At 45.5% G+C, this 21,858-nt stretch overlaps 1 protein-coding gene across 1 annotated transcript in view; it reads left to right on the forward strand.

The window, feature by feature from the left end:
• The window catches only part of EHBP1 (EH domain binding protein 1), a 527,871-nt gene that overhangs the window by 89,776 nt on the left and 416,237 nt on the right, over positions 1-21,858 (forward strand). Inside the window, 1 exon segment of the mRNA XM_060230596.1 lies at positions 16,166-16,223. Coding sequence (XP_060086579.1) covers positions 16,166-16,223 — 58 coding nt within the window.

Genomic DNA, 21,858 nt, shown 5'->3' on the forward strand with positions numbered 1-21,858 from the left:
TGGGGCTAGAAGCCCTTCCACTCTGCCCCCCCCCCCAAGCACAAGAATACAGAGCATCACTTCCACAGACAGAGAGTTCCAACAATATGCTGTGGCTAAGAGCCACTGATGGACCTCTGCTCCATATGCTTATCCAATCCCCTCTTGAAGCTGGCTATGCTTGTAGCAGCCACCACCTCCTGTGGCAGTGAATTCCACATGTTAATCACCCTTTGGGTGAAGAAGGACTTCTTTTTATCCGTTCTAATCCGACTGCTCAGCAATTTGAATGCCCACGAGTTCTCGTATTGTGAGAAAGGGAGAAAAGTGCTTCTTTCTCTACCTTCTCTATCCCATGCATAATGTTGTAAATCTCCTTTGCATATTAGGCGCCACCCCCCTGATGTAGCCAATCCTCCTGGAGCTTACAGGGCTGTTAGTACAGGGACAACTGTAAGCTCTTGGAGGATTGGCTACATCAGGGGATGGAGCCTAATATGCAAAGGAGTTTCTGTTACAGAAAAACAGCCCTGCCCATATGAATCTACTGAATCGCTAAGGTCATCCTCCGACACCCTCCTTTGGGTGCTCCGCCTTCTGAGTTTAGGTGGATGGCAATCCAAGACAGGGTCTTCTCAGTTGTGGCACCAAAACCACAAAACTCTCTCCTCATAGATAACTTTCCCCTTCTGTTATTACCACCTACCAATGGGTGAAAAGTTTTTTTGTTGCATATGGCAATGATCCGTCCCACTCATCCTCTGCTGTAATGATTGTTTTATGTGTTTTTTACATATGTATTTTAGTTTTGGATGTCATTGTTCGGAAGATGTGTTTTATGAGAGGAGCCTTGCGGCAGAGTGGTAAAGCTGCAGTACTGCAGTCCAAGCTCTGCTCATGACTTGAGTTCTATCCCGGTGGAAGCTGGGCTCAGGTAGCTGGCTCAAGGTTGACTCAGCCTTCCATCCTTCCAAGGTCAGTCAAATGAGTAACCAGCTTGCTGGGGGGAAAGTGGAGATAACTGGGGAAGGCAACGGCAAACCACCCCGTGAAAAAGTCTGCCGTGAAAACGTTGTGATGCAACGTCACTCCAGAGTGGGAAATGACTGGTGCTTGCACAGGGGACTATCTTTTAAGATGTGTTTTTATCATGATTTGTTTTAATCGCTAGCTGTCTTGGTGATCCCAGTTGACCAGAAAGGCAGTGAACCAAACTTCTAACTTAATAATATATTGGGTGTAAAGGCAGCATTTCAGATAAATAAAGCAACTAAGGATATGGTGTTTTGTATTAAGGTTTTGGTCAAGAGAGACTACAAAGTGAATAAATCGTGTGTACGAACTAGTTCACCATGTCTGACATACCTGAAAATGATAAGAGAAGCCATGTTGAATCAGGCCAATGGCCCATTCAGTCCAACACTCTGTGTCACATAAGAACATAAGAGAAGCCATGTTGGATCAGGCCAATGGCCCATCCAGTCCAACACTCTGTCAAATAGTGGCCAAAAAATCAGGTGTCACCAGGAGATCCATCAGTGGGACCAGGACACTAGAAGCCCTCCCACTGCTGCCCCCCCAGCACCAAGAATACAGAGCATCGCTTGTCCCAGACAGAGTTTCCATCTATACATTGTGGCTAATAGCCACTGATGGACCTCTGCTCCATATGTTTATCTCCTGTGGCAGTGAATTCTCCTTATCTCCTGTGGCAGTGAATTCCTATTCTGTGTGTTAATCAGGGCATTTTTTGTAGCAGGAACACCTTTGCATATTTAGGCCACACACCCCTGATGTAGCCAATCCCCCAAGAGTTTACAGTAGGCTCTGTAAGAAGAGCCCTGTAAGCTCTTGGAGGATTGGATACATCAGGGATGTGTGACCTAATATGCAAAGGAGTTCCTGCTACAAAAAAAGCCCTGGTGTTAATCACTCTTTAACAACAACAACAACCTATAGCAGACTGTGAAAGATGCACTTTTGAGCCTGTGGGCACCTTTGGTGTCGGCAACAGTGTGATGGGCGCAGCCTCAAAATGGCTGCCGCAAAAGGTGGAGCCAGTCATAAATGACTCTCACAGCTTACCCTCAGTCACACAGTGACGGTCCTTCTGCTGTGACAGCAGTTGCTACTATAGTTAACAAACATTCTTAAAAAATCTGCACAGTCAGTCAAATCTCCAGTAGCCTATCAGAAGTTTTGAGAGGCCCCTTTAGTTTTCTTAGAAACACACGGTGAGAACCAGGGGTCGTTTTGTAGAAAAAGAGGTGCCGGAGCTCATTAGCACAACTTATTTGCATAACTCCTTTGCATACGCCACGCCCCCATGACATCACCAGAAGGTGTACTAAATTCTGTCAGCTCAGCGTCTACCTTCAAAGGCTTCTTGAATTAGAATTGTCATGATAAAAGCTTACTGTCCCGTCATACTTTTAAAAATTACTTTCTCCTATGTGGCCACAGTGGCGCAATGAAGATTTTCATCTCTCTGTTTTATATAATAATATAGAATAATAACTTTTTATTTGTATCCCGCCCTCCCCGCACAAGCAGGCTCAGGGCGGCTCACAACATATAATATATATATATATTTTGGTTCCCCCCCCATTTTTTTCGTGGAGGAAAATATTAGAAAGTTTGTCAAATCTTAAGAGTTCAGCAAAATTCTCACAAGGAGTCAATGGAACGATGGAGTCCAGAAGCAAGTATTTTTGGGGGAGGGGGATTAAGAAAGAAGAAGCACAATAAAAATTTCGAGGTTCCAGAGCTTCTACCCAAAATGAGACCTGGTGGGTACCAGAAAAGATGTCAGGAGGCATCAAGATGTCCACAGACACCATTTTGAAGACCCTACTTTAAAAATTTGCCTCAGCCACCCTGAGACCATCAGGGGCGTGAAGGGTGGGATAAAAATGGAATAAAATAAATAGATTTTAACAAAGTTAATGTTGAGACAACACTCACATTTCCTCGCTGCCTTCTCTGGAGCTGCAATTTTATTCAGGATGCAGTATTCTCTTTTAAAAACGAGGTATCTTTTTTTTTTTAAAAAAAGGGGGGGGAATCTATTCCAACCTACAGCACAAGGCTGAATTGAACAACGTTAATTTTTTTCAGAGAGCTTTAAAAGATATTTGAGAGGAAAGAATCTAGGTTAAAAAAAAATAGGGTTCTCACAGTAAAAACACTCAGCATGTGATGCCAAGAAGCAGAGCAGAGAAGCATAAAATAAAATCTTATCTCAGAAGTACTCTGACTTTATTCCTCAAGTAATTATTTTTATCCTTCAGTCAGTTCCTCTCTGCCTGCTATTGTGCTAACGCTGCTGCCTCTCTTGTTAATTATACTCTTTTCTGCTTGCTACGCAAGGGCAATTTAGTCAGTGTATAGTAATTAATTCAACCCAAATCAAATGCAGTAAAAAAAAAATGCAATTAAGGTGGCAGAATACGTAACACAGACTTTATTTCTGATGCGGGCGTGTTAGCAAACAGAATGAAAATGTCAAGAACGGCCATTGGGTTAAGAAGTGGAAGTTTGTGTTTAAAAGACTTGCTGTCTTTTGGGACGTCCTGTTTTAAATCTTCCATTTAATTTGCAAAGATGTGTTTGCTGGAGCTCATCGGTTCTTGCGTTAGATTCCGGCTGAGAGATGGGGGTGGAGTTGTTGTTTTTCAGTTGGACAGTTGAGTCTGACTCTTTGCGACCCCATGGACTAAGTCACACCAGGCTGTCCTGTCTTCCACCATCCTCCGAAGTCTGCTCAAATTCATGTTAGTCACATCCAGCCATCTCCTCTTTTGCCGTCCCCTTCTTCTTTTGCCTTCTGTCTTTCCTAGCATCAGGATCTTCTCCAGGGAGTGTTCCCCTCTCATTTGAGCTTCAGCTTCAGCATCTGACCTTCCAGGGAACAGTCAGGGTTGATTTCCCTTAGGGCTGACTGATTTGATCTTCTTGCAGTCCAAGGGACTCTCAAGAGTCTTCTCCAGCACCACAATTCGAAAGCATCTATTCTTCTGCACTCAGCCTTCCTTATGGTCCAACTCTCACAGCCATGCATTACTACTGGGAATACCGTCACTTTGACTATACGGACTTTTGTTGGCAGGGTGTTGTCTCTACTTTTTATTATACTGCCCAGGTTCGCCGTAGCTGTCCTCCTAAGGAGCAAACGTCTTTTAATTTCATGGCTGCAGTCACCATCTGCAGTGATCTTGGATCCCAGGAATGGAGTGGTACCCCACAGTTAAAAATATTTTTGACCTTTTTGTTAAGAGTGAGTATGTGATGGTGTTCCATATCCATCCTGCCAAAGGCATACATAGAATTTCCTAGCCCTGGTTTTAGTGTACGGGATCCTAGGGCCGCACTACACGATACATAATCTCTCAAGTCTACTACAGAATGTGCGGTAGGTGGGGCTGAGAGAGCTCTCCCAGAAGCTGCCCTTTCAAAGACAACTCTTGCGAGAGCTATGGCTGACCCAAGGCCATTCCAGCAGCTGCAAGTGGAGGAGTGGGGAATCAAACCCGGTTCTCCCAGATAAGAGAGCTATGGCTAACCCAAGGCCATTCCAGCAGCTGCAAGTGGAGGAGTGGGGAATCAAACCCGGTTCTCCCAGATAAGAGAGCTCTGGCTGTCCCAAGGCCATTCCAGCAGCTGCAAGTGGAGGAGTGGGGAATCAAACCTGGTTCTCCCAGATAAGAGAGCTCTGGCTAACCCAAGGCCATTCCAGCAGCTGCAAGTGGAGGAGTGGGGAATCAAACCCGGTTCTCCCAGATAAGAGACCTCTGGCTAACCCAAGGCCATTCCAGCAGCTGCAAGTGGAGGAGTGGGGAATCAAACCCGGTTCTCCCAGATAAGAGAGCTCTGGCTGTCCCAAGGCCATTCCAGCAGCTGCAAGTGGAGGAGTGGGGAATCAAACCCGGTTCTCCCAGATAAGAGAGCTCTGGCTGACCCAAGGCCATTCCAGCAGCTGCAAGTGGAGGAGTGGGGAATCAAACCCGGTTCTCCCAGATAAGAGAGCTCTGGCTAACCCAAGGCCATTCCAGCAGCTGCAAGTGGAGGAGTGGGGAATCAAACCTGGTTCTCCCAGATAAGAGTTTATATACTTAACCACTACACCAAACTGGCTAGCTATCCTGTAATTTCCCAGGTCCACATTTTCTCAGGGGATTGGACCAGATGACCTCTTCCAAATTTAGGCTTGTCAGAGGTGAACTGTTCAGGTTTCCCAAATCGGTTTCTTAGCCCTTTATCCCTCCATCGCTTTGTAAGAATGACGTATTTCAGGAGTGTTGTATTTTCTGCACGATAGTAAACAATCCTTTTTTGTTTGTTTGTTTCTAACAAAGATGCTGTTTAAAAACAAACCCAAAATGTGCAGACTTCTGAAAGCAAGCTATCAACACCCTTTCCATTTACACTGATTCACAGTCAGCCAGTTTCTCTGGTTGAGGTTTTGTTGTCTTTGGTTATTCTTGTAGAGCTGAAAAAAAATATGTTTTTAATATCGCTCGATATCTACAGCAATCTCAGCCGGCCTTGCTTTCCTAATGGCAGGCAATTCACAAATTCCTGGTGCAATTCACACCTTCCGCTGCAAACCATCAGGTTTTCAAATACGAAACTATGAGTGGCATGTCTCTATATATTAGTTAGATATACGCAGGGCTTTTCCCCCCTGGGGATTGCAGTGCAACAGAGTTCCAGAACCGGAATTCTGTGCTGTAGCATTCGTGACTATGCTATTCAGGTGTGTGTCTGTAAGTTGCAAACCTACTTTTGATTCATTGACATTCATTACAGAAATCTCATGGTCTCCGCAGCCGAGAACGAAACGTCTGGAAGAAAAACTTTCTCCAGTAGAACACGGCGCTTGAGCCCGAAAGATTCTACAATCCCAAATGATGTTACCAGCCGTGAAAACCTGAAATCTTTGATAATCTCATGGTCAATGCTTTGAGTCTAAGACCCAGGGGGAATCGTGAAATGGCTGGACATGGCGAGCTTTTATGGAAACAGATTTCTCAAAAAAATGTTTAAAAGTTCACGAGGGGCGCCCCTGGGTTTCCCCCTCATTTCTCTCTTGAGGAGTTCCAGCTCCTCTTTTTCCAGGAAAAAAAAGCCCTGGATACATGAAAAGGTCGGCGTTGAAATGCTTCTGGCGGCATTTGAATAGATAAAAGCTGATACTTCCTAGGAACCAGGGGTCCTTTTGTAGAAAAATAGGTGGCGGAGCTCATTAGCATAACTCATTAGCATATGCCGCCGTCTTCTTGCAGTACTTCTCAGTTGATCTGGGAACATCTATCTGGATTGGGGGCGTCAAACTCATTCATTATGAGGGCCCGATCTAACAGAAATGAGACCTTGTCGGCCCGGGCCATGCGTGTCATAAAATGTAATGCCAGGTAGCAGAGATAAACTTTATAAAGGATGCAAACAAAATTAAAGATTTTTTTTTTAAAAAAAACCCTTAAAATATGCTTAAAAGATTAGCATTCTTGCAATATTTTGTTTATTTAACAGTTTCTGATAACTGGCAGCTCTTGCTCTGAATTGCTGCATCAGAAACTGGAGACAGGGTCTGTGCCGTAGCATTCTTGAGTATGCTATTCAGGTGTGTGTCTGTAAGTTGCAAATCTACCGTACTTTTGATTTATTGACATTCATTACAGAAATCTTATGGTCGATGCTTTGAGTCTAAGACCCAGGGGAAATCATGAAATGGCTGGACATGGCGAGCTTTTGCACATAAGTTGCTTCATGTGCTGGTCGATCAGTGGAGAAAATAGAGGCTTTGCTCTGTAGCTCCTGTGCGATTGAGCGAGCCTGGCAAAGCAAGCTGTGATGCAGAAGGAAGCAAGAGAGAGAGAGAGAAGGAAGCAGATGACAGCCAGTTGCTCAGGGGCTTGCTAGGAGCCCTCTGTTGGCCCGATCTGGCCTTCGGGCCGCATGTTTGACACCTCTGATCTATGTCATATCAAGTTGCTTCCAATTTATGGCAACCCGATGAATTAATTACCTCCCAAAACGTCCTGTCATTAACAGTTTTGCTCAGGTCTTGCAAACTGAAGGCCCCGGCTTTCTTTATCGAGACCTTGCATACTCACTACCAATGTGGTTTTATTTAGGATTTTTAACATTTAATTAGGATTAACTGCTGAGCAAACATTTTACAATTCCTGAGAGCGTTCATGGTTTTAGATGCTCATTAGTGATCGCAAATTGCCGTTTTTGCAGTAGCTGTACTCTTATGGATGTGGTTTATCGTGGAGTAAGGGAAAACAGGGTGTGTCCGGGACTTAATTTGAGCCAGAGGGTGATAGGACAGAACTCTGGAATCTCTTTCAAGCATCAAAGCTGAGTTCTTTTATGTAGTGATGTAACATGTCAGTCTCTGATACATTCACAAGAGATGGTTTAATTACCTTCGAATTTTCTCTTGTCTATGGCGACCCCCACATGTCCAGACCTTAACATTTTTGTGCTCTTAGAAATCGCTCTCCTTTCATCTCCCATGCTCTCTCTCACGCACAGAATTCCTAAAATGAAAGGAGGTCCAGGGCTCATAACCAATATTCCCTCCAAGCTGTGGAGTCTTGTGAGCAAAAATTCGACTTTGTGAGATACTGACATTAAAGTTGTGAGTTACTGGTATTAAAGTTGTGAGCTAAAAGGTAAAGGTAAGTCCCCTGTGCAAGCACCAGTCGTTTTCGACTCTGGGGTGACGCTGCTTTCACAACGTTTTCACGGCAGACTTTTTACGGGGTGGTTTGCCATTGCCTTCCCCAGTCATTTGCACTTTCCCCCCAGCAAGCTGGGGACTCCTTTGACCGACCTCGGAAGGATGGAAGGTTGAGTCAACCTCGAGCCAGCTACCTGAAAACCCAGCTTCTGCTGGAATCGAACTCAGGTCGTGAGCAGAGGGCTCCGACTGCAGTACTGCAGCTTTACCACTCTGCGCCACAAGGCTCTAAAGTTGTGAGCTACTGTATAAATTAGTTTGCTCTAGGGCAGGGGTGTCAAACATGCAGTCTGGGGGCGGAGTCAGGCCCCTGAGCAACTGGCTGTCATCGGCTCCCTTCTCCCTCTCTCTTGCTTCCTTCTGCATAACAGCTTCCTTTGCAAAGCTTGCTCAATTGCACAGGAGCTACAGAGCAAAACCTCAGTTTTTTCCATAGGCTGGGGCTCCTCCCGTGGGGAGGAAGTGGGAGAGGCAGAGCTTGCTTTGCCAGGCTCTCTCAATCGCAGAGCAGAGCTATGGAGCCAAGCCTCTCTTCCTTCCATTGGATGAGGCTCCTCCCCCTCCTGGTCCCCTGGGGAAGGAAGGAAAGAGCCAGAGCTTCCTTCGCCCAGTTCCCTGGATCCCATGGGAGCAATACAAAGAAAGCACCTTTAAGACCGACGAGTGCTAACGTTTTAAACATGTTTTAAGTTTTTTAAAATATATATATTTAACTGTGTTTGCCTGTGTCCTTTATAAAGTTTATCTCTGCTACCTAATCTTAAATAGGTGCACACATGACTTAGCCCGACGTGGCCCGGCCCAACATGGCTCGGCCCAACCTGATATGGCCCGGCCCAACGAGGTCTCATTTACGTCAGATCCGGCCCTCGTAACAAATGAGTTCGACACCCCTGCTCTAGGGCCATTTTTCCTGAGCTGAGTTAAAAACGCGTGAGCTGGAGGCTGGAAAATTCTGAGCTAGCTCACACCAACACTGCTCACGACTGCTGGGGAAACAGACCCTCTCCCTTGAGATCATTTGTTGCTGTTCATTCGCACAGTCGATTCCGACTCTTTGCGACCCCCTGGACCAAGTCGTGCCAGGCCCTCCTGTCTTCCACCATCCTCCGAAGTCTGCTCAAATTCGTGTTTGTTATATCGGTAACGCTGTCCAGCCCTCTCCTCTTTTGCCGTCCCCTTCTTCTTTTGCCTTCTGTCTTTCCCAGCATCAGGGTCTTCTCCAGGGAGTGCCCCCTTCTCATTTGGTGGCCAAAGTATTTGAGCTTCAGCTTCAGCATCTGACCTTCCAGGGAACAGTCAGGGTTGATTTCCCTTAGGACTGATTGATTTGATCTTCTTGCAGTCCAAGGGGCTCTCAAGATTCTTCTCCAGGGAGTGCTCCCTTCTCATTGAGTGGCCAAAGGATTTGAGCTTCAGCTTCAGCCTCCGACCTTCCAGGGAACAGTCTGGATTGATTTCCCTTAGGACTGACTGATTGGATCTTCTTGCAGTCCAAGGGACTCTCAAGAGTCTTCTCCAGGGAGTGCTCCCTTCTCATTTGGTGGCCAAAGGATTTGAGCTTTAGCATCTGACCTTCCAGGGAACAGTCAGGGTTGATTTCCCTTAGGACTGATTGATTTGATCTTCTTGCAGTCCAAGGGGCTCTCAAGATTCTTCTCCAGGGAGTGCTCCCTTCTCATTGAGCAGCCAAAGGATTTGAGCTTCAGCTTCAGCCTCCGACCTTCCAGGGAACAGTCTGGGTTGATTTCCCTTAGGACTGACTGATTTGGTCTTCTTGCAGTCCAAGGGGCTCTCAAGATTCTTCTCCAGCACCACAACTCGAAAGCATAGAGTCTTCTGCGCTTGGCCTTCCTTATAACTTGTAGTAATTATTGGAATTGCTTCTATGAGTAGGACTCTCCATCTCCGAGGTTTCTTTTCCTGTGCCCCTTTTTAAAGGAATACATCAGAGTCAGTTCATGCTAAAACAGATCCTTTTGCAGTAATTGCAGTTAGAGAATTATGGTGCATAATAGTGTCTCGACAATCTCAATTTGATTCGTTTTTTCACACGCTGAGTCAACATTGTTGGCCAATTCAGAGCTAGACACTGGAAGGAAGTCTTTTTAATGGAAGGCTTGGACAGGTAGGGGGATTTTTCCTTCGGACCAGTGAATAGACTGCGATGGTGAGTTTTTGTTACTTTCTCTGTTGAGAGTCTCTGTGGAATGGCAACGCGGCTGCAACCTCTGTGGCCCTCTAGCAGTAAGCATTTCAGAATCACCCTTGCTGTTGGAAACTCTCATTCAGTCCATGGAGAAAACGAAATCTACAGTATTTGCTTTTGAAATATTTGAAGAAAGGTTGAAAGAGCTGGCCATGTTTAGCCTGGAGAGGAGGCGGCTGAGAGGCGATAGGATCAACATCTTCAAGTACTTGAAGGGCTGTCCTATAGAGGATGGGGTGGAATTGTTTTCTGTGGCCCCAGAAGGTAGGACCAGAACCAGTGGGTTGAAATTAATTCAAAAGAGTTTCTGGCTCAACATGAGGAAGAACTTCCTGATGGTTAGAGCGGTTCCTCAGTGGAACAGGCTTCCTCGGGAGGTGGTGGGCTCTCCTTCCTTGGAGGTTTTTAAACAGAGGCTAGGTGACCATCTGACAGCAATGAGGATCCTGTGAATTTAGGGGGAGGTATTTATGAGTTCCCTGCATTGTGCAGGGGGTTAGAATAGATGACCCTGGAGGTGCCTTCCAACTCTATGATTCTGTGTTGATTAATAAATATGACAAGAGCCCCGTAGCGCAGAGCGGTAAGCTGCAATACTGCAGTCCAAGCTCTCTGCTCACGACCGGAGTTCGATCCCGGTGGAAGCTGGGTTCAGGTGGTCGGCTCCAGGTTGACTCAGCCTTCCATCCTTCCGAGGTTGATAAAATGAGGACCCAGCTTCCTGGCGGGAAAGCGTTGGTGACTGGGGAAGGCAATGGCAAACCACCCCGTAAAAAAGTCTGCCGTGAAAACGTCGTGATGCGACATCACCCCAGAGTCAGAAACGACTGGCGCTTGCACAGGGGACTACCTTGACCTTTACAACCTTTCAATAAATACGACATCCAAAGTCTGTTCCACACACATGTGGCAAACAGGAGGCCTCAGCGCTGAGCAGCAGCAACAGGGTCTGAACCGGGTTCAGAATATTGTGCATTAAAGCAATCAGTCATTGTTGCATGGTTATGCGTGGAATTTTTCTTAGCATGTCAGGAAGACCAAAATACGACCCTGACCTGGATAGCCCAGGCAAGCCCAATCTCATCAGATTTCGGAAGCCAAGTAGTGTGAACTCTGGAATGTATTTGGATGGGAGACCTCCTTGGAATACCAGAGCCAGGAGACAGAGGCAGGCTTTATTCACCCACCTCCCTGAATATCCTTCATGCCCGGGGTCAGTTGTCAGAGGTCACCATGACCTCCAGCTGCACACACTCACACTCACACACACGCACATTAAAAAAATGGAAAAATACAGGGGTGTGGGTGTAAAGGAAAGGAAAGGTCCCCTGTGCAAGCACCAGTCGTTTCTGACTCAGGAGTGACGCTGCTTTCACAATGTTTTCACGGCAGACCTTTTTAAGGGGTGGTTTGCCATTGCCTTCCCCAGTCATCTACACTTCCCACCCAGCAAGCTGGGGACTCATTTTACCGACCTCAGAAGGATGGAAGGCTGAGTCAACCTTGAACCGGCGACCTGAACCAGCTTCTGCTGGGATCGAACTCAGGTCGTGAGCAGAGCTTAGGACTGTAATACTGCAGCTTTAACACTCTGCACCACGGGGCTCTTGATGTGTGTAAAAGAGAGACCAAAATATCGTCTGCTTAGTATCTGTATTAAGTAGCTTTTTAAGTCACGAAAGTGAGACCAATATTCTGTAGTAGTACACTGTAGTAGTCCCCTGTGCAAGCACCAGTCGTTTCCGACTCTGGGGTGACGTTGCATGATGACGTTTTCACAGCGGAATTTTTGTTACAGGGTGGTTTGCCATTGCCTTCCCCAGTCATCTACACTTTCCCCCCAGCAAGCTGGGGACTCATTTTACCAATCTTGGAAGGATGAGTCCACTTTGAGCCAGCTACCTGAACCCATCTTCCGCCGAGATCGGACTCAGGTCGTGAGCAGAGCTTGGACTGCGGTACTGCAGCTTACCACTTTTCGCCACGGGACTTCATGATCTTACTATAGGAAATAGCGATAGAGTTGTTTAGCGGGCGTTGCTTATATCTTTCCATCCAGGGTCTCAGAGATGGAAATTTCGCTAGCCACGCTAGACATTTCATGATTTCTTCCAAAGCTACATTACCTGAAGTGTTTACTCTGGGACAGGTACGCTTGATGGTCAGATCTTGGTTAGTACTTAGAGGGGAGAGCACCACAGAAGTCCAGGGTCACGACAGAGGTAGGCAATGGCAAGCCACCTTTGAACGTCTCTGAGATTCAGTTTGGCGTCGTGGTGAAGTGCGCGGACTCTTATCTGGGAAAAACGGGTTTGATTCCCCACTCCTCCGTTTGCAGCTGCTGATGTGACCTTGGGTCAGCCACAAGTTTTCTCAAGGCTGTTCTGCTCAAGAGCAGCTCTGGGAGATCTCTCTCAGCCCCTCCTACCTCACAAAGTGTCTCTTGCAGGGAGGGGAAGGGAAAGGAACTTTGTAAGTCGCTCTGAGACTTCTTTTGTTAGTGAAGGGTGGGGTATAAATTCAATCTTCTTCTCTTCCTCCTCTTCTTCTTCTACTTCTCTTTTTCTTCTACTTCTACTTCTCCTCCTCCTCAGGACTGGATCTACATGTTTTTGAGAGGGGGCCAAATTAAAAAATGACACCCCCTTTTGAGTCATTCTATCGTATGGTCCCATAGAATACAATGGACTCCATGCCAAATTTGGCACACACACCCCTCCATCGGCGCCCGAGGCAAGCATCCCCCTCTGCACCCCCCTAGATCCAACTCTGCTCCTTGTCGCCTCCTCCTCCTCTGTCTTCTTTTCCATCGTCTCCTTCTTCTTCTCCTCCTTTGTCTCCTCCTGTCTCCTTCTTCTTCTCCTTCTCCTCCTTCTCCTCCTTCTTCTCCGTCTTCTTTTCCATCATCTCCTTCTTCTTCTTCTCCTTCTCCTTTGTCTCCTCCTATCTCCTTCTTCTTCTTCTTCTTCTCCTTCTCCTCCTTCTCCGTCTTCTTTTCCATCGTCTCCTTCTTCTTCTCCTTCTCCTCCTTTGTCTCCTCCTGTCTCCTTCTTCTTCTCCTTCTCCTCCTTCTTCTCCGTCTTCTTTTCCATCGTCTCCTTCTTCTTCTTCTTCTTCTCCTCCTTCGTCTCCTCCTTTGTCTCCTCCTATCTCCTTCTCCTCCTTCTTCTCCGTCTTCTTTTCCATCGTCTCCTTCTTCTTCTCCTTCTCCTCCTTCTTCTCCGTCTTCTTTTCCATCGTCTCCTTCTTCTTCTCCTTCTCCTCCTTTGTCTCCTCCTGTCTCCTTCTTCTTCTCTTTCTCCTCCTTCTTCTCCGTCTTCTTCTTCTCCTCCTTTGTCTCCTCCTGTCTCCTTCTTCTTCTCCTTCTCCTCCGTCTTCTTTTCCATCGTCTCCTTCTTCTTCTCCTTCTCCTCCTTCTTCTCCGTCTTCTTTTCCATCGTCTCCTTCTTCTTCTCCTCCTTTGTCTCCTCCTCTGTCTCCTTCTTCTCCTTCTCCTCCTTCTTCTCCGTCTTCTTTTCCATCGTCTCCTTCTTCTTCTCCTTCTCCTCCTTTGTCTCCTCCTCCGTCTCCTTCTTCTTCTTCTTTTCCTTTGTCTCCTACTGCTCCTCCTCTTGAAAACCTTATGAGGGGGTTCCCATAAGTGGACTGTAACTTGACAACATTATCCACCAGTTACAACCAGACACGCTGGAGTGTTTCTACAGAAGGAAGGGTTTCCATTTCCACCTGTGAAGCACAACATTCTCACCCCCTCACATTTGCTGTACCCCCAAACGCTGCTCCTGTGGAACAGAGGAATCCCCTCTAGAACAAGAGACACAGTCAGGCAGTCAACCTTTATTGGCATATCAAAGATGTTAAGAGCATTTCAAGAAGAATTTGGGGGATGCAACAGGACGATGAAAGTCATCCTTGCAGATGGAAACCCTTCCATCCGTCGAAACTCTCCAGTGTGTTCAAACGTTGGAGTGTTGTCAGCGTGTCTTTTATCCTACTAGCCAAAGGCCCCAGGACAACAGCGTTTTTCGAGTAACTGAAAGCAACAAGTTGTGCTGCTCATGAAATCAATATTGTTTTATCGTTTATAATATCGTATTGAATTGTTTAGTCAGCTTGCCCCCAAATTGTGTTTTGACTCACGTTGCTGGGATATTTCCAGGGCTTTTTTTTTAGCAGGAACTCCTTTGCATATTAGGCCACTCCCCCCTGATGTAGCCAGTCCTGCAGAAGCTTACAGGGCTCTTCGTACAGGGCCTACTGTACGCTCCAGGAGGATTGGCTGCATCAGGGGTGTGTGGCCTAATATGCAAAGGAGTTCCTGCTACAAAAAAAGGCCTATTTCTGTTATTCTACAAACAAGCTTAGCAAAGATGGCTTTTAAACCTTTCTTCTAATTCCGGAGAGAACGTTGTTTGGCGAGCCGCCAGCTGATTTTATTGCTTGAAGGAATGTTTAGGATTCGATTCCCAGCAATGTCTGTTCTATGTTAAGCAACCAAATTAAATCTCTTAGTCACCGTCTTTTTCCTTGCGTTTGAATGTAATTGTTACTATTGATCTGCTCTCGGGCTCCAATTCTTGACTGTAAAACCTTTTGCGAGCTACATTTTTGGTCCGTTTTTGCCCCGAGCGCTAGAGAGATGAAATTATGGGGAAAGGGAAAAAAAGTATATACCTGTTAAAGACTCTATTATTAGAACCGTTGGCTCATATTAGAGGCTGGCAACGCACTGGAATGCTTGAATAACATTGTTTTATCTTGCCTCTTTAAAAAGTCCTTGAACTAGATGGGGATTTTTTTTTTTTAATGGCTGCATGCATTTCTTAAAATTTGCTGTAGTATTTATTTTGCTAATTGTGGGAAAAAAACCCAATAGTGTGGGAATATTATATTATTGAGAGCCAGTATAGTGTAGTGGTTGAACTGTCAGACTAGAAACCAGGAGACCCAGGTTCGAATCCTTGCTCTGCCCTGGAAGCTCACTGGGTAACCTTGGGCCAGTCACAACGCCCTCAGCCTTACCTACCTCACAGGGTTGTTGTAAAGAGAAAACAGAGAAGAATGATGTCTAGCAGCTATTTTTCTGCTGGAATGGGACTTCAGTTGGTGGACGAAGGGAGAGATGAGTGCAGGGCTTTCTTTGTGGAAAAAGTCCAGCAGGGACTCATTTGCTTATTAGGCCACACCCCCTGACCTCACCATTGTTTCACAAAAGGCTTTTGAAAAAGAACATAAGAGAAGCCATGTTGGATCAGGCCAATGGCCCATCCAGTCCAGCACTCTGTGTCACATAAGAACATAAGAGAAGCCATGTTGGATCAGGCCAATGGCCCATCCAGTCCAACACTCTGTGTCACATAAGAACATAAGAGAAGCCATGTTGGATCAGGCCAATGGCCCATCCAGTCCAACACTCTGTGTCACATAAGAACATAAGAGAAGCCATGTTGGATCAGGCCAATGGCCCATCCAGTCCAGCGCTTTGTCACACAATGGCCAAAACCCCCCAGGCATCATCAGGAGGTCCATCAGTGGGGCCAGGACACTAGAAGCCCTCCCCCTGTGCCTCCCCCCCAAGCACCAAGAATACAGAGCATCACTGCCCCAGACAGAGAGTTCAACAATACTCTGTGGCTAATAGCCACTGATGGACCTCTGCTCCAGATGTTTATCCAATCCCTTCTTGAAGCTGTCTATGCTTGCAGCTGCTTCCACCTCCTGTGGCAGTGGATTCCATGTGTTAATCATCCTTTGGATGAAGGACTTCCTTTTATCTGTTCTAACCTGACTGCTCAGCAATGTCATTGAATGTTCACGGTTCTCGTATTGTGAGAAAGGGAGAAAAGTACTGCTTTCTCTATCTTCTCTGTCTACATTCTTGCAGAAGTACGTTACTAAAAACTATTGTACATTTCCTCAATCTGTGTGCTTTATTGAGCCCTCAATATAAAAATTCCTACTTTTGTTTACTTAGTTTATTGTGTTTAGCTTTTTTTGTAAACCTAGCTTGTTTGTTCATTTGAATTTAGGCCATTTTAGGTGAGCAGTCTTGTAAAACTGGGAGAGTTGATTTCATAAATGTGTCTTGGATATATCTTTTGAAATTGTAAAGGGATAGTACAAGGAAAAGTGCCTCATCTTTGGTTATAGTTTTATTGAATAACTTTGTGTGTTAAAGTTGTATAAGGTAGAACGAGTAATGGAAATGTCCTTTTTCTTCCCAACAGGCAGCCAGATAAATTGGTGGTGGTGTGGACGAGAAGAAGTAGAAGGAAATCTTCTAAGGTTAGTTAAGACAATTAATAGGGTTGCCAACCTCCTGGTGAGGTCTGTAGATCTTACAGTTAAGGATGTGTAAGAAAAAATCGGCTTTATTCGGATTTGGGTGCTTGAGACTTGAATGAAAATATTCAATATTCCCAAATTCCCCCAGATACCAGTATTGGTATTGTACTGATTTAAATCCCTTCTCTTCTCTCTGGAATCACACCACAGCTGTGGCCCATCTCCAGGAGGGGCGGGGCAGGGTTTTAAACCTTTCGCTTGGGACACCAGAATAAAAGCTGAATAGTATTGACTTTTTTTTAAAAGCAGGGCTGAATACAGATATTCAGGGCTGCTTCGGTAGCTGAATACAGAATTCGGCTTATGCCAAATTCACACACCTCTAATTAAAGATCATTTCCCTTGGAGAAGATGGCTGTTTTGAAAGGTGGTCTCTGTGTTATTATTTATACTTAGAATATCTATGTTATTATACTGTGTTGAGGTCCCTTTTTTCTCCAAACTCTGCCCTAACCAGGCTGCTCCCCAAAATCGCCAGGAATGTCCCAGTCTTGAATTGGCAACCCTAGAATTTAGACGTATAAATATCTTAATTTATTAGAAAAATTGCATTTTTTGCCATTCGAGATGCAGGGAAAAAAATATAACTCGAAGGCAGAAGACAAAATCTGTAGTAAACAAAAGAGAGCGTATTACTTGGACAGAAACTTTTCTACTCGCAGTTGGTAGTTCTGCCATATTTGGATATTAAGCTAAACTTTATAACACTGAAAAAATTACCTCTTTAATACCCTCCAGGTATTCCCTAACACAGAGCTGACAACCTTAAATACAGTGCTTCCTGGACCAAAGATGAGTAATTTGATCAGTAAACTGTCTAATAAAGTGGACTTCTGAGATCTCCTTTGCATTTTACTGTGGGCCAAGACAAAATGCCTTTAGCTACCAGGGAAAGCTCTGTTGGATCTCATCAAACAGATTATTCCTTCCTTCCTTCCTTCCTTCCTTCCTTCCTTCCTTCCTTCCTTCCTTCCTTCCTTCCTTCCTTCCTTCCTTCCTTCCTTCCTTCCTTCCTTCCTTCCTCCCTCCCTCCCTCCCTCCCTCCCTCCCTCCCTTCCTCTTTCTTTCTTTCTTTCTTTCTTTCTTTCTTTCTTTCTTTCTTTCTTTCTTTCTTTCTTTCTTTCTTTCTTTCTTTCTTTCTTCTCTTTCTTTCTTTCTTTCTTTCTTTCTTTCTTTCTCTCTCTCTCTTTCTTTCTCTTTCTTTCTTTCTTTCTTTCTTTCTTTCTTTCTTTTCTTTCTTTCTTTCTTTCTTTCTTTCTTTCTTTCTTTCTTTCTTTCTTTCCCCTCTCCCCCTCTCTCTCCCCCCCTCTCTCTCCCCCCCTCTCCCCCTCTCTCTCCCTCTCTCTCTCTCCCTCCCTCCCAGAACTGAGTTTTTTCAAGGGCTAGAATAGTTTTGCGGCAGCTTGTCGTTTAATTATGTCTTTAATTTGGACCATTTCTAAAATCTGATTGTCTGTAAAAATAGCTGTTACCAAGTTCTGGAGATCCAGGTTGGATCCTATCCCGTGCTTCTTTTTTGCACTCCTCTTTTTCCACTGCGAAGGCAACTCCCCCGAGCTAAGGATTGCCATTTGCACAAGACCTGGGTCTTTCACAGAGCCAAAAACGTGTGTTTGTGTGTTCACAATGCGCCCAACACAAGGAGAATATACTCCACAGCGGACAAAGAGGCGTACAAATGGCAACAAGGTATAGGATCTAAGCCTTGGTAAGTGGTTTCTAAAGGTAACTGATCTGATTCTCTTGATCTGATAACAGTTGTCTCCCGAACCATCGATCAATAAACATTTCTAGGCCTGAGTCATCCTGCTGGTAATGCAGATTATGATCCAAGTTATTAGTTTCACCGAATTGAATTCTAGGAAGTGAGTCAAATTGCCAAAACCTTTTGTATGAAAGGAAAGTATATGCGTCCAAGAATTAGATAAACCTTTTCCCGTCTCGCCTTGACTTTTCTTGTTGTCTTCTCATAAAGGAGGGAGGCAGAATGTACTTCAGTGGCAACCAGTAGACTGAAAAAGGGAGAGAATTTTTTTTTAAAAAATGTATATGCTGGAAAAGTCAAGGAATCAAATTATGTATGTTGCAGTTTTACCAGATAAGGTCATGGTACGAAAGATTTAGCATAGGATCTAGGGTTGCTAAGTCCCCTTCCCTTCCCAAATGGCTAGAACCATAGAGTTTTCCCGGAAACACCTAGAGTGGCCGCGAGTGCTTAGCGCTGGCACGATGATGTCACTTCCGGGTGACGTCATCATGCTGACGATGTCGGGGGAGGTTCCCCCCTGCCGGCCCAATGTGGGTTCCCCCGCCCGGACCGGGGTTCAGCAGCCCTAATAGGAAACAGCTCATTTTTGTAGTTTCAGAAGGCAGTCATTTTGTTCTGCAGTAGAATAGTGAGTTTTTAGCCCAGTAGGGCATAAGCTTTTGAGAGTCAAAGGCCTCTTTCTATTGCCATGTCTGTTGAGCAGGGATGCCAACTTCCAGGTGCAGCCTGGGGATCCCCAGGAATGACAGCTCATCTCCAGATAACAACAATCAGTTCCCCTGAGGAAAATGGCAGCTTTGGAGGGTGGACTCTGTGGCCTTGTACCCCACTGAAGCCCCTTGTCCTCCCCAGGCTCCACCTCCAAATCTCCAGGAGTTTCCCAACCTGGATCTGGCAACCCCTCACACACACACACACACACACACACACACACTGACTCACTCAGTTCAGCAAAATTTATTGTGTAAAGCCATTGGCCATTACAATTACAGCAACTTACAAGTTAAAAAAGAGCCCCGTGGTGCAGAGTGGTAAAGCTGCAAGTACTGCAGTCGGAGTATCTGAAAAAAGGCACAAAGATGAATGTTTACAAAGCGGTTGTGATGACAACCCTCATCTACGGCTCCGAATCGTGGGTTTTATACCATCATCACCTGCGACTCCTTGAGCGCTTTCACCAGCGCTGCCTTCGCACCATCCTCAACATCCACTGGAGTGATTTTGTGACCAACACTGAAGTCCTCAAGCGGGCGGAGGTTACCAGCATCGAGGCACTGCTGTTGAAGACGCAGCTGTGCTGGGCAGGGCATATTTCCAGGATGGAAAACCACCGCCTTCCCAAGATTGCCCTGTATGGCGAACTTTCCACTGGCCATCGAAATAGAGGGGCACCAAAGAAGAGGTACAAGGACTCCTTGAAGAAATCCCTTGGCACCTGTCGCATCAACCATCACCAGTGGTCTGACCTAGCCTCAGATCGCAAAGCATGGAGGCACACCATCCACCAGGCTGTCTCTTCCTTTGAGAACGCACGCATAGCTGGTCTTGAGGACAAAAGGAGATTGAGGAAGAATCGCACTGCTACAGCACCAACCCCAAATCAGACTTTTCCCTGCAGCCACTGTGGCCGGACCTGCCTGTCCCGCATTGGTCATGTCAGCCATCAGCGAGCCTGCAGCAGACGTGGACTACTGCACCTTTCTTAAATCTTCATTCGCGAAGTCAAGCCGAGAGAGAAAGACTGCAGTCGGAGCCCTCTGCTCACAACCTGAGTTCAATCCCAGCGGAAGCTGGTTCAGGTAGCTGGCTCCAGGTTGACTCAGCCTTCCATCCTTCCAAGGTCGGTCAAATGAGTCCCCAGCTTGCTGGGGGGGAAAGTATAGATGATGGGGGAAGGCAATGGCAAACCACCCCGTAAAAAGTCTGCTGTGAAAACGTTGTGAAAGTAACGTCACCCCAGAGTCGAAAATGACTGGTGCTTGCGCAGGGGACTACCTTAACCTTAACTTTTTTTTTTACAAGTTAAAAGCAGTCATGGACTCTAAAATTAATACATTCAGATTTAGATTATTCACAATCTTTGTTGCATACAGCATCCCCGTGATTCCATAATCAAGCTCTAATAGTCCAGTTAACGACATCATTTTACTGTCTACTGGATACTGCCTTTGCCCGGGTTTTGCTAGCAGTCAAAGCGAAAAGTGCTACCTTATAAGAAACCGTAGAGTCCATATCTGATAACAGAAATATTAGCTAATCCATATGAACATATGAAGCTGCCTTATACTGAATCAGACCCTCGGTCCATCAAAGTCAGTATTGTCTTCTCAGACTGGCAGTGGCTCTCCAGGGTCTCCAGCTGAGGTTTTTCACACCTATTTGCCTGGACCCTTTTTTGGAGATGCCAGGGATTGAACCTGGGACCTTCTGCTTCCCAAGCAGATGCTCTACCACTGAGCCACCGTCCCTCCCCTATCAGAAGCCAGATACAATTGATTTGTTAGAAACCTGCGTCTGGCTTCCCATCAATCAGGGCACGCATAATCTCAGAAGAAATATCAATTAGCACAAATGGGATCAAATGGGGTTGGTCTAGATGACCCTAGAGGTCCTTTCTAACTAGATGATTCTATGATCACTTGGCAAACTTAGTTACCTAGTATTAAGTAAGGATAAAATCTGCTCTCATTTCGTTAACTACTTAATTTCTCAGTAGGCAGCCGTGTTGGTCTGAAGCAATAGAACAAAGCAGTAGACAAGTTCACCTTTAAGACCAACTCAGTTTTATTCAGAAGGTCAGCTTTCGTACGCTCTTAAGCAGACTTCATCAGACAAAACGGGAATGGCAAGCAGCAATACGTAATATAAGTGGGCAGTGTGGAATCATGGGAATGTTTTTAGCAGATTAAAAGAATCACCAATAGGGATCCGTGTTTGTTAGTGTTAGGACAAAGCAGGGTTGAAAAAACACTAGAGGGTGATAAAAAGCAGATTGCTGTCGTGGGTGCGAAGTGCCATAAATCTAGGTAACATTCTGGCTTTGTTAGTTTAAACAGAGGGTATGGTTTCTCATGAGATTATAACATCCATATAGTTTGCCCTAGGATGGGTTGCCATATGCAGTAAAACAAACAGCCAATATCCCCCCCGAGTATGTCAATACAAAAAGACAAAAACAAAAAACCCAAATATTCTGATACACTGTTCTAAAAAAGAAACAATATAAGTTAGCCCACAGAAAAACAAGGTGCATTAAAGTATAGTGGAAGGTGAGTTAGTATAATTTCTCGCTATACAATTCCACTCACTCTCTCACTGATTTCATTAGCTACATAACTTCTCGCTATACATTTCCACTCTGTCACTCACTGGTGGCTAGTGGGAACCTGACAACTTGGGTTGTCACCTCTGCATTGGGAAATACCCAGAGAGATTTTTTTAAGGGGGGGTGGAGCCTCTGGAGGCTGGTGTTTGAGGAGGGAGGGACTTCATTTGGGTATAATGCCCTACTCCACCTTCTAAAGCGGCCATTTTCTCCGGCTGAACTGATCTCTTTCCCCCGAAGATCAGTTTTAATGGTAGATCTCCAGTCACCACCTGGGGGTTGGCACCCCTGCGAGTGGCAACCCTACTGATGACTGAAGCTTTGACTGTCGAATGCTTGTACCCTCCCCCCTCCTCCCCCCCCCCCAAAAAAAATCTTGTTGGTTTACTGGACTCGAATCTAAAATGTTCTTCCTTTCTGTTTTCCATTGCAATAAGAAGTGATGCATCGTTGTTCGTATCTTATAACAGCTTAAAATTATT

This window comes from Heteronotia binoei, chromosome 1, assembly GCF_032191835.1.
Source record: "Heteronotia binoei isolate CCM8104 ecotype False Entrance Well chromosome 1, APGP_CSIRO_Hbin_v1, whole genome shotgun sequence".
Lineage (NCBI taxonomy): Eukaryota > Metazoa > Chordata > Lepidosauria > Squamata > Gekkonidae > Heteronotia > Heteronotia binoei.